This window comes from Lepidochelys olivacea (genome assembly GCF_965140295.1).
Source record: "Lepidochelys olivacea isolate rLepOli2 genome assembly, chromosome: 13".
Taxonomy (NCBI): Eukaryota; Metazoa; Chordata; order Testudines; family Cheloniidae; genus Lepidochelys; species Lepidochelys olivacea.
In genome coordinates, this window is record NC_140423.1 from 14,043,068 (window position 1) to 14,061,245 (window position 18,178).

At 41.2% G+C, this 18,178-nt stretch overlaps 1 protein-coding gene across 2 annotated transcripts in view; it reads right to left on the reverse strand.

Moving 5' to 3' along the window:
• Positions 1 to 18,178, reverse strand: part of DOK5 (docking protein 5) — an 89,448-nt gene that overhangs the window by 19,973 nt on the left and 51,297 nt on the right. The window contains exons 3-4 of one of the 2 annotated variants that reach the window (XM_084645330.1): positions 2,579 to 2,693; positions 2,359 to 2,499 (exon numbers count right to left, since the gene is read on the reverse strand). In XM_084645330.1, coding sequence (XP_084501456.1) covers positions 2,359 to 2,499; positions 2,579 to 2,693 — 256 coding nt within the window. The remainder of the gene's footprint in view (positions 1 to 2,358; positions 2,500 to 2,578; positions 2,694 to 18,178) is intronic. The other variant, XM_084645331.1, reaches the window with a different exon arrangement.

Here is an 18,178-nt window from a genome sequence, read left to right on the forward strand (position 1 = left end):
ATTACTCCAAGAACAAAAACTCACTTCCCTCAATTGATTGCATTTGTTTCTAAAAATATACTGCATATAGAGTGAAGCCATTTAAGTACCATAAAAACAGTACATAGCACTGGCCTCTAAAAATCCATAAAATGTTATCTACATGATCACTTTTTAAAACAACTGAGATCTGACGCTCTTTGGGGCAAGGGTCTATTTTATTACACATCTGTAAAGGGCCTAATAGAGTCCTGGAATCCAAGGCCAGAAGGGATCATTGTGATTCTGTAGTCTGCTCTTCTGTATAACACAGTCCATAGAATTTCCCCAAAATAATTCCTAGAGCAGATCTTTTAGAAAAAAGTCCCACCTTGATTTAAAAATCACCAGTGATGGAGAATCCACCACGAGACTTGGTAAATTGTTCCAGTGGTTAATTTTCTCTCATCATTAAAAAAATTATGCTTTATTTCCAATCTGAATTTGTCTAGCTTCAGCTTCCAAACACCAAGGGAGAAAGTTCAAGCTCACCAAGGGAGAAAGTTCAAGATGTGGGGCCACAAGGATCAGAGACCATAGAGAAGCCACATAGTGGAATTTAATAGTGCTCTGCATGCTGCACAACTGAACTCTCCAGTGGCCTGCTCTGCAGGAGATTGGAAGGGAGGTGAGATCTGGTATGGCCTGGGAAGTGACTGGAACATTGCTAATGGATCCAGACCTACACAAATCCACTGACAACACATCGTATGGAAGGTTGCAGTAGGCTACAGTTGCTACCCATGGCCTCCAGGAAGAGCTGGGAAACTCTCCAGTGTCCTGGCCCCGGTTGAGATTGCACAGAAGATTCAGAATTCTCTACCCAAATAGGCTTTGATTCCCCAGACAAAGCCTATTTACTCAGACCTTACATTCAGGACATGTGTGTCATTGTGAAGAACTATAGCAATGAACTTCTCTTCTAATAATTATGGTTGTATATAAAAAGTGTCACAAGAATAGTTTAACTGCAGTGTAAGTCTGTGCATTTAATAAGTTTCTTGTCTGTGTTCATGACTGTTTAAGATTTTATATGAACTCAGTTTCGCAAAGAGGATTCCTCAGTCTACTTCTCACAGACTTGGAATTAGCTAAAGCCACTCACCCACTTGTCAAACTGGTTCCTTCTCATTCATCACCTTTTTTATTCGCTTGACTTAGTGCACATATTTTGGATTGAATGAGTAACAATCAGAATCGATAAAGGAAAGTGGCAAGTAAATCTGGAAATTAATATGTTCTTTAATTTCAAGATGGGATGGTATTTTAGAGGTTTAGAATCAGATTCTACACTCTGTTACATTAGTTCTGTGATGGTATAACTCTGTTTAAGTCAGTGGAATTGCACCAAGAGAATGGAATGAAACATAGATTCAGATTTTTAATTCTGAAATCTGGTTTTAAAAAAGCTTGCAGAAATGGTACTAAAGGAATTCCAGGTTTTCTTCGGGTGAGAAGACAACCTAAGCTTTCAAAATTAACTCTTTTAGGTTCAACGAATGGTTAAAAATTTAGCTGATGTTGCATTCTCAGTTATATTTTTAGTGCAAGTCCCTGGACTCAGTAAGAAACAGAAATGGGATGAGCGCTAATTATAAATTCTAATATGTTAACCATACATGGGCATCTGAGAATGTGTGTTTGGCCAGTATACAGACATGAGGGGAAATAAGCTAATAATTAGGGCTGCTTGAAAGGAGGAGAAATTCAAGCCTGTGCTTCTCAAAGAGGAGTGTATTTTCAAAGCGTTTAGGTATATGCATGTGGGCACACACAAGACATTCACAACTGTATTTTGCATGGAGTTAATAAAATTGTGTACACTAATTAAATCATGGAAAGCCCATGTGTGCATACAAGTAGCTGATTTCCGTATGCAAGTGAAGTAATGGAGCTCAGATTATATATGCAATTATTATTTATATGGCAATATTTATTCTTTTTATTTGTGCCTATGAGCCACAGTCATGGACTGGGACCTTATTTGGGTAGGTACCTTCCAAATGCAGAACCAAAAAGCATTCCATGCCTCAGAGAGATTACAATGCACCTAATTTGTCTGAAAAATCTCACTAGAACGTTTCTAAAATCCTAAATCAGAGTGTCAGATTAGCAGAACAGGTTAGTGCTGATAACAACCAAGAATAGTGGTTTTTTTGTTTTGTTCTGGGGTTTGTTTTTTTGTTTGTTTGTTTTTTGCACCAGGTTGTAAAAGCTTGAGTATATTTCTGGTTTCTATGTGCATGGCCCACACATTTCAGTAACTGAGCCATGCACTCAGGTAGGAATTGTATTCTAAAACTTTCTAAATGCTATAAAGTTCAATATTTCTATACATACCACTCTGCTCCCTTTCTACACCAGATGCCAACAAGTCAGGCTCTCCAAGGCTTATGTCATTAATTTGAGTTCCTAGGCATTCCATCTGCAGCACTTTGCACCACTCATCCGCCTCGAGTTCTGTATAAATGCCCAGAAAATCTGTGTGTAGGTACAATATGTTTATAATTTCACAATTAACATTCCAGTATTTTCTCATATACTGTGCCAGTTTACCCACCTGATTCACAAGCAAAAGTTTTGGATGTGTCATCATTAAAATAAATGCCTACAGCATGTTTCTTCGTGCTTTTTGGCAGTCGTAATATATTCTTCACGTTATTGAGCTCTGTGACCTGAAAAAGAGCAATTTGGAGTTCTAATTAGGATCCTTGAATAATGAGTATTGAACGTAGGAGAGAAGAGAAAAACATTAAGCCAAGCTGGAAAAAAACCAAAAAGAATGAGCCCATGAGCACACACAAGGACAAGCCACCTTGACATGAATCAGGCTCAGAGATGAACCTGAAGATTCTAAATGATGTAGCCACATTGACACTTCCACACTGCCTCATATTCTGTCTGCATGTAAGCTCCGGTGAAACCCAATAAAAACCAGGATTTAAACCACAGGGATGGTGGAATCATCTCTTCAGCATTCACACCAGTGGGGAAACACCTATAAGAAGTACATGGGAAAGAGCAAACAGGTGCCCCAGAAGTAGCAACAGGACCAAGAGAAAAGGTTTCACTTGATCCATTCACTTAGAGGGTGAAACCGATTCTGTTACGACTTGCTCTATGGAAGAGTAAACACTAGGGTAGGTGAAATTTTCCATCTAAAACTATTTTTGATGGAAAATTAGTTTTTCAACAGAAGTGTCCACTTTCCTTGTAGGCCTGTAATAGCAGAGGGCTGGACACAATGACCACAAAGGTCCCTTCCAGTCCTATGTCTTACATTCTTTGAACATTTTCAATTTTTTGGTCACAAATACAAAAACCTGAAAACCAAACATTTAAGTCCTCCCCACCCCTCACAAATATGGTTTTCAGTATTTTTTAGCCAGAGATTTCCAGGCTTCGGAAAATCAAAACTTTTTCAGTTTTTGTCAACCAGTTTTCATTTTTTCAATGCAAAGTTGATTCCCTCCCACGTGGAAATCTTCCATTTTCTGTCCAGCTCTAGTAGATAGCTTCAGCAGACAACAGGTGATTTTTAACATTTCTACACAAAGATCCCTACTTTTCAGCCTAGACTAGGACTTTGCTCTAAGATTTTAACAAAAAAGAGCCTAAAATTTGGCTCAGTGGTTACTGTTGGTTGCTTTGCACTATTAACACTCAGGCAAGTGGCTAAATATGGAATCAGGAGACCAAATTTTAGACATCTGTTTTGGAAAGTCTTGGCCTTACACCTCAATATTTTCATTGCCAAAGTAGCCATCTGAACATGAACGTCAGCCACTCCCTCCACTGGTGCATTTTTTTTTTTTTGATAATTTCATTGGAAAAAGGAAGGACATTGCTGCTAGACCTGTCCTCTCCAAAAACAGCTTGCACTATCATTGTCCAGGTTTTCCTAGTTCTCTGAATATTACTGAAAGGGTACTGTAACATTGAGCAACATTACATCCCAGTGGAAAATTTCACTTGCTTTTACCATTGTGGGTGGGTTCTCTACAGTACTGAAAACTAAAAGGCATTACAATCTATTTATAAAGAAGCGAGAGACAAATATCCTAATGAGCCTTAGGCTCCCACTGACCCTGTCTGACCCAGTTCCTCCTCAAAGCAGTTCTATTGCATGTTCCCTTCTGGCAAGCGAGAGAGAGAGAGAGAGAGAGAGAGAGAGAGATGGGGAGAGACAGAGAACAGCTCTAGAGGAGGAAAATCTTTTAAAGCTAACCTCTCCTGAAGAAGAATGGGGCAAAGGAGCAAAGTGATGGGTGCATTATGAGCAGCCTCCAAAATAAAAAAAAAGCAATGCATTGGCTGCCACCTGTGTCTGGACTCGCACTTCACTGAGAAAAGAAAAGGAGTACTTGTGGCACGTCTCTAAGGTGCCGCAAGTACTCCTTTTCTTTTTGCAAATACAGACTAACATGGCTGCTACTCTGAAACTTCATTGAGAAGCAGCAGAAAGTCAGGAGAGGGCCATTACACAAACACTAAGCCAGCTGCTAAGTCTCACCACCAGGTGGCCGAGTTTGGAACTCAAACTTTCTTGCCTATGGGTTTTAGAATCAATCTTAACATTGCTTTAAACAGGATAACATAATTGTGCTTAATTTGCATGATCTCTTCCCATTTTTACAGGGAAGACTATGGCAAGAGAGCCCATGATGGAAGAGCATTCCCGATGCTAACAAGACACTAACAAACATTGTGATAAAAATGAAAAATCTGTTAATATCTATCCCGATCTCACCTCATCACATTACAGGTGAACTGCAAATTGTCAACTGCCAAGTTCAACTTCTAATATTTCCTTCTCGCCCCCAAGGAAAGAATTTAATAGCATGAGTGAAACAGTAGACATTTCCTTTTTTAGGACCAATGTCTCCCTCTCTCACTCACAATGAATAGTACTTTACTCTCTCTGAGTAATTCCTCTGAAGAAAATGGAACTAATGGTGGAGTAAATTATTACTCATGTTGAATAAGGAATGGTAGAATCAGACCCGTAATAGTTTGCTACAGTATTACAGAGAATGCACTACTCTGCCATTTAGCATACAGTGTTAGATGGAACACAGGGAAGAGCCTGCTTCCTGAAGTCATTAAGCTTGCTTTAGTTCCCCCATTGTTCACAACCACAACATAGAAGGAGTGCAAGATTGGTGCGATATTTCTGGCCACACAGAGATTGTATTATAGCTCCTTCCCTACCTGTGCGCTAAGATCTGTGTGAATAGCATTGCTCTACTTTGTAGAATTCCCTTCACAAACTCCAATTCCTGGGCACTTCGCTAAACTGATGTTAGTGGGTGTTTTTTGTCTGTAGAATTTGAATCCATGATCACAAAAAGGTGAAATAACCTAATTCACTAATATGGCGTCTCTGAAACAATTTAGCCTTCATCTTGTGGTTGGTAGAGGACCAGACCATGGAGAAAGACTGGTGCCAGAAGCTGGTATATGCATTCTTCCAATGATTTACATTAGACTTGACGCATCCAGAGCAAAGCTTTCCAAAATAAAGGCCAGATTCTGCTATCTGTACTCATGCTGAGCAGTACCTTACAAATCAATGGTATTACCTGCAGAATAATGTACTATTTAATGTGGATGAGGGTTTCATAATGGGACATATGATGATTCACAGTGGTTTCTCTAATGTATATTAACAATAATATCAATATAAGCACTGTGCCCTCATGCTTTAAGCAGTGGTGGGCAACCTGTGGACCATCAGGGTAATCCGCTGGCAGGCTACGAGACAGTGTTTTTGTTGACCGTCCGCAGGCACGGCCACCCACAGCTCCCAGTTGCCATGCTTCGCTGATCCCTGCCAATGGAAGCTGCAGGAAGCAGTGTGGGATGGCCGCCGCTTCCTGCAGCTCCCATTGAATGGGAATGGCAAACCATGGCCACTGGGAGCTGCGGGCGGCCGTGCCTGTGGATGGTCAGTGTAAACACAGTCTCACAACCCGCCAGCGGAATACCCTGATGGGCCATGTGCGGGCTGCAGGTTCCCACCACCACTTTAGAGAATAAGGAGCTCTCTGTTCCCATCTGTTGTTGAACAGGAGAAAGAATGGCCCCAGAGCTGCTTCATTTGCATAAGCTATTTACCTAGAACTCAGGAGGCATGTCCCAGGGGAAGGAGCTCTCTGTCCCCATCTATTGGTGAACAGGGAAAGTATGGTTGCAGAGAAAGCTTCATTTTCTTAATCTTTCTACCAGTAATTCCTTCAGTCACACTTTGGGAGCCACCAAATTGCCCACAAAAATTGAGTAGTGGAACTGAACTGACAAAGAAGAGAGGGGAACTCTATCTTGTGTCATGGAGTGCATCCAAAATGGCAAGGACTTTGCTCAAGGGACTTATATGCTAGTGGTTCCCTGCTCTTGAGGATCCTGTACCACTGAGAGAACTTTTTGCTGAAGCCACAAAATACAACACCAGAGCTACCATGGAAGAATCCAATGCCTGCAGATTGGATGCGCGATTTCAGCCTTCATCATCTTAAATGGGACTTAGCATATACTTACCATTAAAACATGTGCTTAAATGCTTTGGTAGATTGGGGTTCAAAAGTCTCTCTCCCATAGGCCTTCTGAAGGTAGCAAGAAACACTGTAGTCAGGTGACTAAGCTTTTAGAAGCTTCAAATGGAATTCTTTTTAATGTAAATATTGAAGCTCTTTGAGAGAACCGTGTATAAATTTAAACACGGGTTTTCGGTTGTTCAGCATATCATGACTATGGAGTTTGGGAGGAATATACAATTGAAGAAGGGGCGAAAAAGTACTGACATTATCAATTCATCTCAAAGGTCACGCAGTTATGAAGAACTAGTGTGGTAATCCAAAAGGCAGAACAACACATTTCAATAGTAATTTAGTACACTCCAATTCATGCTTGAAATGCCAAAGTTCATCCATTTGAACAGCAAAATTTATTTTCATTTGGTTCATTTTTCCTTTCACATTTGCTCTTTATGAGCGTACTGTGTCACAAAGCAAAGAAGACTATCTATACTATTCTCTCTCTCATCACAGTTGCCTTCAGAGTGCCCATACTGATTCAATTTGCTTTAACAGTTATCAAGAAACACTAATCCTAATGAACAAAATAAATTCTTCTTCACACCAACATTAGATCAGAGGAGAAAAATATATGGAATACATAATGGCCTGGTTAGTAGAAAGTTTATTTTGAAGGCTTTCAGATGTGCCTTCTGCTGGTCATGCATGGGGTAAATTTCACCCTTTAGGACAAATCTTGGAAATATTGATGTCAGTCTCATTTAAATCTATGGCAAAGTTCCTACTAAGATTTATCAGATATTATACTGAAGGAAAAACCCATAGTTATAACTGAAGTTAGATAGTAAACAAAAATGTAGAAAGATTAGCACCATAGATAAAATTAATCAAACAGCTACCAAACTTTAGAGCAAACTGCACTGGAAACTTAGTTCGGGGGGAGGCATTTCACACAGTGTGGTCTTTCTGAAATCCTTTACTTGTAGCTATGAACATTTTCTGATGATATTTGGTTTTGCAAATCTGAACAGGCTGTGGTAGAAACATTACCCTGTGTGCTGTGATAGATAGATGATCCACAATTTTGACCTTTGGTCCTGGTCCAAACATCTATGATAATGTGCACATCATTCCTTCTCTTCCCAGCTGGCTTCAACGCAAATTCTTTTTTGGTGCAAGGCTTCAGAAACACAATAAGAGAAATAACTTGACAAAACCAAGCACTATGGGTGTCATTTTGACCGTGAATTACATGAATGATTTGATGAGAAGTATTAAACCAGCAACATCCCTTCATAGATAAACTCTTCAATCCTCTACTTCCAGACTCTTCGGCCAGAAGACTTACTTTTTGTGTGCTTTGCTTTCATGGCTGCCATTTTATGTAGCCTGAGCTGTGCAGCAGAAGTCTGCTGTTTCCCTTTTATTCTTCACAGCTATATTTCTATTTCTAAAAAGAAAAGGAGGACTTGTGGCACCTTAGAGACTAACCAATTTATTAGAGCATAAGCTTTCGTGAGCTACAGCTCAAGTGAGCTGTAGCTCACGAAAGCTTATGCTCTAATAAATTGGTTAGTCTCTAAGGTGCCACAAGTCCTCCTTTTCTTTTTGCGAATACAGACTAACATGGCTGCTACTCTGAAACCTGATTTCTATTTCTGGAATTGTTACCCAACACGTAAGAGATGACGAAGAAGATAGACACATTCCAACATGGGAACATCCCCTCCTTTTAAGATCTAACTTTAGCCATTGGGTTATCCATGTTCTCTAGGCTCAAAGATGCACCTGTGTACCTGAGGGGAAAACGGTGTAAAGACCTCTTGATAACTGAGCTGCTGAATCCCTCAACAAGCCATTTCATCATCATCATCTCCAAGTGTCCAGGCAGTCTTCCTTCTACTGACACTTGTGTGGCAGATGGTGCAAATGGTCTGGCACATGTATGCTGAATCCATGTTGAAAAGTGACAGACTGATAATATCTTTAGTATTGTGATTTTTGGCAAGAACGGGTGATGAGCAAGTCTGAAAATGACCGGAAATATTTGTGATTGAACTTTTCCTGGCTTCTTTGAGGATGACTCGTGTCACCATCTTACCTGGTGTTGTTTATTATTATTACTACTACCACTTTTCTTTTCTGCATCTTACTAGCTCTCCGTGACTCAGACTCTTTCACAGCAAATGTATTTTCATATGCATGATTTGTGCTGTGCTAACATTAATTAGCTAATCCTCAGCAACTCTTTCAGATCATGATAATTACTGTACCAACTCCCATTTTTAGAAATAGGAAAACTGAGATACAAAGAAATTAAGGACAACATTTTCAAAAGTGGCCACTAATTCTGGATGTTTGCCATAGTTTCAGAGTAACTGACCTGTGACCTCCCGCTGTGATCTGGTCAAAGAATGTCCTCTTAGATCTCTAACATTCAGTCTCACTGGACAGGGACCCATGTTCCACTCTCTCCTGATCAGGGCTTTAGGCTTGCAGCCTCCTGGTACTCCTGATCTCCCCAGCCAGATCTGATCAAAAGTCTAGGCCCCATGCTTTGCTGTCTTTCCAAGGGCTGTGACTGACATATTCCAGTGGTTACAGGTCATCACAGGTCCTAGCGAGCACTGCCTAGGACTGCTGTCAGTGGCATCTAAGCCTCTGTGTTCTGTAGAGTGGCCACCGATGCACCCCCAGAATACTGGACATTGCAGTACTTCCGGAGTGGTGTCACCCTGCACCATGCATGTGAGGTCATGCCAGAGTGGGCACAGCAGCACACTCTGTAAAATGGCCTCCTCCCCTATGATACCAGAAAAAACTATGTCCAGTGCCAGACAGGGACAAACCTTTCCAAAAACAGGACAGTCTGGCTTAAAACCAGACAAATGTCCTGCCTTGTGCTCTGGATCCCCTGGGGTTTGTCAGACTTCTAGAGCTGCAACACTGGTTCCTCCCTTTGCCTCTCTGGCATAGTTCCTGGGTACTGTCTCAGTCTGCTACCTGATCTGCCTCCTGCCCTAGCCCCAGGACCAGCACTGACCCCCCCCCCCCCCACAAGATACCCCAGCTAATTAAACACACCCCTTTCCTTTAACTCCATCCAAAAAGTGTAAAGGTCCTAGTTTACAGTTTAACTCTCTCAGGGCACAAAGTAGTTGTCAAGCAGTCAGCACACATACATACTTTTTGCACAATCCAAAACCTTTATGCTCTTTTATTTGTAATCATGTCAAGAACAGAGGAGCATGGATCATACAAAACAAACAAACATCTGAAACCGCAACGTCCCTCACTTTCTAGCTCACACTTCCCTTGTGAGCTCTTGGGAACCATCTGGGTCCAGGAAAGCAGACAGACAAGGCATTCCCTCCTCATACAGGCTATGGTATGCTAGCTGGTCTCTCTCACTCATGGAGCCCCTCACTCAGCTTCTGTGATCTTCTGCCCCATCCTACCTCTTCCTCTCTGGCCCCCGGTTCCTCTGTTTCTTTATTTAAGCCCCTCCTGGTCAGCTGGCCTGTTTTGTTCTACTGCTGGTAGGTTTTCACTGTCAAGTACCATTTTTAACCTTAAGTATTTCTGTTTGTGTCTGTCTGGTGTGTACATGCTACAGGACCTGTCAGCAACCATGAACCTACATACGGACAGGAATTTGTAATATAGCAGTTTTTCATCATATGACTCCACAAGTCTGGCAAGTCAAAGTCCTACCAACCCTTCAGCAGGGTTTGGATAAAAAGGTTGTGTCCATTTGTTCAATCAAAATGAAGCACCTCTGGCAGGTTAAACTCAGTCTTTTATACCAAAAAGCCTTTCTTTGTCTCCTTGGGCCTCCAGTACATAACTAAACCAATATATGAAAACAACCCCATGGGGTGGTACTTCTCTGGAGTGGCCTCCAGTCCAGAGACTGCAGTAATGACCCCTCTGGCTGAGCTGTAGTAACCCTTGCTCGTGAAGTAGAATAAAATCTCTAGTGCACAATGATCCATGTAACATTCATAAAGTTAATATAATAGTCCCTGAAAAATACTACATTTGATTGTAAAATTTGTCATTGCTTCCGTTTGTAAATGCCTTGCTTACACACTGGGGGAAATCCATTGATTTTCTATTGCCATGGACTTCAATGGGGTCAGAATTTCACCCCTAGGGCTTAATTTTTGAAAAGTACTGTGGGTCTGCAGCTACTGAAGTTACAGGTATTTGGCTTTTTTTAAAATCAGGTCTATGGGTCTAAAATCTGGCATCTAAAAACCAAGGAACTCAAAATTAAGTCCCAATTTTCAAAAATATGTGCACTCCCAAATTGCACAGCATACTGTCCCTGCATATGCATAGGCTGTGGATTTGTGTGCATGTACTCACGGTACTTTATATTTTATTCCCTCACCAGGCTTTCTGAGGGAGGAGGGCAGAGTGCTTCTTCCCATCAAATGAAGCCCCCAAAGCCCATTCATGCATGTGAATAGTAGTACATGAACTCCACAAACTGTTTCAACTGCTTCAGAACGACTTCAAAATGTGCTTCCGGTGTTGACCCATATTCATCTCATATGGAAGTAACAAAGTGCCGGTATTCTAATGGAACATTAGGAGGAATACATTTGCAGCTGGAACACTACTCTGACCTCCACGTATGGGTGCAAAAAACTATATGTACTCTTACTTGCACCCGCTTTTGCGGTCACAAAAACACCTGCTAACAATCCTAGCACCTGTGGGCATAAACAGTTTTAAAATGTTTAGAGGGCCAAATATATCACACCTTTCTTAAAGGGGCAAATTATCAACCATTAGCCTCCACCTCGGCATGTGCAAAGCTGCATGCATACTAAGGTACAAGTGTGTTATGGTTTGACATCTGACAAAAATGATATTACATTTCATAAGGCTTCCATTTCTGGCTTGTAGAAGGATTATGGCTAAAACCACCTACTGAATTTTGAGACTGGACTTATTAGCTATATATCACAAACTCTATCACTCTCAGACCTAGTCCCTTGGCTCACATGTTTATTTGAGCTGTGCTTGAGATCCATAACCACTGGCTACCAGCTTTATGCTATTTGTCATTTCACAGTAAGGAATGGCACATATACGCCATATACAACAAAATACACCTGATAAATCTTGATATATGACATTCCAATAAAGATGCCAAAAATGCCTTGCCAATTTTTTTAAAGTCTCAGACCAGACACTTTATTTATAATAAGTGATAGTATTCATTAAAATAAATGTTTAACAACCAGTGATTAGCAGAGTGGCCATACTTAAAATGTTTAATTTGCTACCAATATAATTTTGCATTAGTGAGCTTGGAAAACAATTACAAATTACACAATTCAATTTTCCAAATGGATTATTTTGTAACTAGGCAGAAAGACTGCTTAAATTACTTCTGCTGTTTCAAGGGAAGATTAATACGACCAGATTAAAAGTCAGATCCCCTTGAGGAATCCGTATATTCCTGTCAGCATTATGCAATTAAGTTGGTATAGTATTGGAAAATTAAGACTGTTTCTGGTATGTTGCAAAGTCAAAAGACGTTTAGAGAAACAAGAATTTGACTTCCAACATTTCCCCCCGCTCTTTCTTTGCATATGATAACTTGTAGAAGATGAGGATTCATTTATGTTTACCAATGAAAACAAGACAGCTACCTAAAAGGCAATTTTCTGCACAGCTTTTGTAGTCTGTATCCTAATTATTTTTCCTCCCTTGTGGGACTGCATGAATTAAGTGGCCAATTCGCTTTGTGTATACACATTTGCAGCCCACTTCAAAAGCTTCAAATGACTTTGTTCTCATACAAGTCACCTATCTATTGCCTTGCCCTGAATAAATCACACCCACAGAGCCTTTTAACCTGTATATGTTGCAAAACTAATAGAAGATTCCAAAGTTAAACTGATATTATTTATAGGCCAATATTTTACAAAGTTACTTATTTCAAAAGGATTTGTTGTTCTTTTACCTTAATGAGACATTGTTTTTTATCTATTAAGTACAGGACTCTTCCATGGAACTTGGATTGGTAATGGAATTATTGAACCCACCCCTATGCGCTCAAAAAAACGGATAGCTAAAATCTGGCCCTAGGTAATTAGCAGAGAACTTGTATAGCATAACTTAACATCTACTGAAATTGTTATGCCCCGCCCATCACCATGGGATCGGAGCACCTATTTTATAGAGGATGCTAATGCAACACATACATGCGAACAAAGTCCACATATAATTAATCTTTAGAATTAAACCCAAAGACTAACCTGTTTTTCCTACCTTTAATGATTCTCTGCTGTAGGTATTTTAAGCCATGTGTAGGGCTGGCAAACTGTCAGGCCTGTCCTCAAAATTTGTGCACACAACTGAGTATCTTCAGAAGCTGACAAACACCCCTACTCTGCACATGAAAAACCAGCATTGGCTTAATTTACCATTCAAAAATGGGCATGCAAAACTGGAGGACAACAGATTGCTGGGCAAAGCATTTATGGAAGACCCTCCAATTTTTCATCAACTCTTGGGCCTAATTCTGTGCTGACCTAGACACTTTGCACCACCACTAAAATCCTGACTGGGATGATTTACACAGGGGACTTGTTTCAGAGTAACAGCCGTGTTAGTCTGTATTCGCAAAAAGAAAAGGAGTACTTGTGGCACCTTAGAGACTAACCAATTTATTTGAGCATGAGCTTTCGTGAGCTACAGCTCACTTCAGGAAGTGAGCTGTAGCTCACGAAAGCTCATGCTCAAATAAATTGGTTAGTCTCTAAGGTGCCACAAGTACTCCTTTTCTTTTTACAGGGGACTTGTGCATGGCAATGCTGATCATTGTAACGTCCAATTCGTGGGCTCCCTGCCGCCCCGTAGAATTCACAGCCCCAATTTAGACACCAAGGCTCCCATAGCATTTTATAGGGAGAGTTCAGTGCCTAAGAAAGGGATTCTCAGAAGCCAGCAGGATGAGTAAGTAACTGCCAGGAGTGAAATGCCAAGGATGAGGGTGGATCTGGGGCCCAGATCCACAAAGGTACTGACGCATCTGTGGGCACATCTACACTGCAACTGGGAGCATGTTTCCGAGCTTGGATAGACAGACACACACCAGCTCTGTTCGAGCTCACATGCTAAAAATAGCTGCATAGCTGGGGATAGCACAGGCAGCAGCTCAGGTAGAAACCCACCCAGACCCCCTGGGTACATATTTGGGTGGACAGCCCAAGTCCTGCCTGTGTGCTATCCCTGTCTATGCTCCTATTTTTATTGCACTTACTCGAGCAGAGCTAGTGAGTCTGTCTACTGGGGCTGAGAAGCAGGTTCCCAGCTACGGTGTAGACATGTCCTGATTGACAGGCCAGAAGGAGGTGCCTATCTCTGCTTGGGATTTTCATCCCTTCTCCAGGTCAGCCCTTTCTCATGAAAAACCACAGAGATGCCAGCCGACCCCAACAGTAAATAGTCCAGTGGACTGAGAACTCACCCAGGGTGTGGGAGACCCAGTTCAAATCCCTGCTGTGCCTGATTTACAGCATGGACTTTAATCCATGTCTCCCACCATCCTGGAGAGTTTCCCAACCACCCTGCTAGAGGCTGCTCTGGGGTGGGGTCTCTTACTCTTTTCTGTTGAAGCTTTTCCACTTTGTATAAGTAAATATTCATTAGGCCATGGGGGGGGGGGGCTTTAGTCCCTATGCCAAATTAGACAGGGAGGATGGAATCTGAATCACCTAAACTAACCACTGGGCTCTTGGATATTCTACAGGACATGTGTGCGTACAGCAGTCCCCAAAATTCCTTATCTGCTCGTTCCCGTCTTTTGAGCAAGAGAGCGTGCTTTGAGAATGCCTACCAGATTGGGCACCACGGGTGAGACGGGCAGGGGAATGCCTAGCTTGAGAATCCCACCAAGCTTTGGGCAAGAGCTAGGACTCCAAGCAGCTCATTAGCCGCAGGGCGGCATCAGTGGAAATTTAAGCACCTATGGGGAGTAAGGCATCTACAAGATTAGGTGGCACCTGAGAAGTGGTTTCATGAATGTCAGTGGAGCCTAAATGTTGGACTTTGGCATCTAAAAAGGCAGCTAGGTGCCTAAATACCTTTGTGAATTGAGCCCCAAATCACTAGGCATAATGAGTAGGGCTACGTATGAAAACAATCAGCTATAACTGAATTTCCCTTTGTGTGTGTGTATTCAGTAAAAGACCTTTAACATTTCGGGGACTGGCTGGAGGAGGGGTCAGAGGTGGTGTTTAAAAAAAACAAACGTAAAGAGCCTTTTACAAGTAATTTGAATATGCTGTGAAGATTTTAGGGTTTTCAGGATTTGCCATAAGCCATAGCCTCACACTACATGTTTTTCCTTGATCTTGGGGGAACATCAAATTTTAAAACATCTAGTTCCCATCCCCACCCCATTCATATTTTTCAGGATAGTCTTTAAATAAAATAAACATATGCATGTTTAAAGGCCTGATTCAGGTGTGCATAATCTCTCTGATTGCATATGTAAATGCTCCTAGTTATTTGGTTGTGCATTTGCACTGATTGGGGGAGTCAGTCTTGAAGCTGAAATTCATGCTGACTTCTGTACTGTCATTCTGAAATTAATCACAAGTTACGTCAATAAGTCATATACTCTGTATTTATTTGTATTTGACTTACCAGCATATTTTTCACATTTCGGAAGTGGCCTGATGCATACTTAAAATAAAGGTCCAAATCTGTGTTGCAACAGAAACACAGCACAGAAGATACAGGCCACAGAGAGTGGGAGGAAAGGTGGCTTTACACCACCAAGTTTGCAAGGCAGCCAAAACAGCATTCAGCATTACTAAGAGTATCTTCCAGGCTGCCTATGGACTGCACTGTATCTCAGTATCTCCACAGTGCCAGGCACTATGGCTAGGCTTCCTCCCACCCTCAACCCAATCCCTGCCTTGCATCTTATCCTGGGGCTTGTGGGGGTGAGACAATATAAGGGAGCTTATGTCATCCCCCTGCTGCTCCTATACCAGAGGATCTCACCCAACCCCTTTCAGTTCCTTTACAGCCCCATACACCACTGGAGTGGCATATAGGGGGCAGAGTTGATCCCAGAATTCCAATCTGGGCTAAGCCTGTGTGAACCATTCAGAAAAGAAAAGCAAACTCATCTGAGCTGACTGTTCCGATATGCAAAACAGAATACAGATATCATGGGTTCATGATCAGCAGTCTCAGATACCTCAATGTGATGACACCAATCTAGAGCCCAAAGACCAAAACCCTACGCGGTGACATAGCAAAGCAACCCACCAAGCAGAATTCAAAGAGTTCTCAGGCCACAGAAATTCAGACTCTGACCCCAGATCCAGGACTACTGATAGAGCAATGCCGTGAAAGAGCCCTGTCCTATCGTAATAAATTAAAAGTAACACCTGCAGTTAAATCTATCATTAAAAAAAAAGAAGAAGAAGAAGAAAAGATTTAACACTTCAGTGAAGAGACAGGTGCTACTGAAACACTGGCTGGTTTTTGCCATTCTCCCCCCCCCTTTATAGTTTTTGTGATGGTGTAAAACTCTTCTTATAGAAAGATATATAAGGCGAGTAGAGGCTCCTGCTGTTTCTAGATTTGATGCTGCCTTCATCAGCATTTGAGAGTCATTTTTCAGGGCCCAAGAGGGAAGATAATAACCACATTTCTTACACATTATTAATGCAAAAGTGGAGTTTCCTCCTACTGCATCATTTGTCGAGCTAGACCACATCCCCTTGGATTCATTAGCACAATCTCTCATTGCGGTGACACCAGGCATGGTAAAGGGGTGGGGCTGCCTTCTCATTTGTTGTAGCATTGCTGTCTTTGTCATAGCTATTTAAAAACAACCTTCTTTCCCACGGGTATTTAATGAGAATATTAGCAGAAAAGAACCCAAAGCTATTACCATACACTTAGACCCATTCTTGCTGACCGGCGTGACTATATATCAATAAAGGCAGAGTGCCACGATTCAATGTTGGTCTCATACATCAAAGAAACAGAGCATAAAGATGATGCCTTAGTACAATACATCACCGAAGCCACATTACTCTAATGATACACATAGTGAAAAACTGACCAGAGGGAATATTAGCTGAAGTCTCTGCCATGTAAAATTGGTTTTGAATTATTAGCCATGCTGTTCCTGGAACTAGCTCATGACTCTAATAAAGGACTAATGAGGATATGGCTATTTTTCCTCTTCACTTTATTAGATTTAGTTAATATTACTATTATTAATTGTTGTTATTATTATTATTATTGCAGACACATTTAATTAGATTATAACCCAGACTGGAATTTCACACATCAAGAAAGTAGCTCTCAGGCCCTGACTCATCTAGACAGGCAATGCCACCATTCTTCTTGGTTACTATGATATCATAGCGAGTAACATCAGAAAGACTATATTCCGTTTCTGAGCAATCACCTTCACAATTTGCATTCACAATATGGATACATGCCCAGCACCTAAGTGAGTGGATGCAGGAAAAAAAAAGTTTTTCACTGACACAGGAGGGCGGGTGGGAGAGGGAGATTTGAGTGTAGCTGACAAGTTGGCCCACAAAGTCCTCTAAACTTTAGGTACTACTTTTTGTGGCTATGACAGCCTTTGTTTTAAAGCCATAGACTACAAGAGAGGCAGTTCTACAAAACTTTCAGAAATTTCCTATAAAATATACTCCCATGGTAGAAGTAGCAATTGAATGCATGTTACTCAGTACTCCTATCAATAATTTGAAAACCTCAGTAGAAAGAATTAAAGGTAGATCTCACAACCAGCCAGGACCAGATGACCATTCAAGCTACTCTGTGGATTAGACAATCTCTCTTGCTTGGATGGACACTAGCACAGAATTCGGCTCTGATGGACATTGAGTATGGTCACACCTGACTGAGGAGTTTCTTTGTATTGCAGAGTATCTGGATGAAATGAGGCAGAGCTGGTGGAAAATTTTCAGATTTCTGGTAAAAACAGTAAAAAAAAAATCAAAAAAGATTTTGTGCTACGTTTTTGGTATTTTGACCAGCTTAGAGAGTGGTTGACATTTTTTCAAAAATTCAAAATTTGGCCTAAAAATTTTCAATCACCTGTCAGATAAAGGTAAACATCCAGGGCCACCTGAACTAGTCTGTGCTTAACACTGAGCACATGGAACTTCATGCAAAGAGGCACACAGATTTGAAGACAAGGGATTTCCCAGGTCAAAGCAGATGGGTTGTCGAGAGTAAGGGGCAGAAAAAGGAGCTGGTGTTATTTTGGCTACAGGTTGGACATACTGGAGCTAGACCCTCAGCTGATGCAAGTCAGTGGCATAGCTCCACTAACGTCAATGGAGTTATTCCAATTTACACCAGCTGAGGAATCTGCAACTCCATCACTGACTTTACCATCTCTGTACAAGACAAATAGTAGAGCTGAGTGGGAAATGGTTTTCTCGTCCCATGAACATTTTTGAGATACCAAAAGAATTTCCCCATCATGAATTTGGTTGAAAACTTGAAAATTTTCACAAACGGGGAAAAAAAAATCTAACTGGGTCAATCAAAACATTTTCTTTTAGTAATTTGGAGAAGTTTCATTTGTATTAATT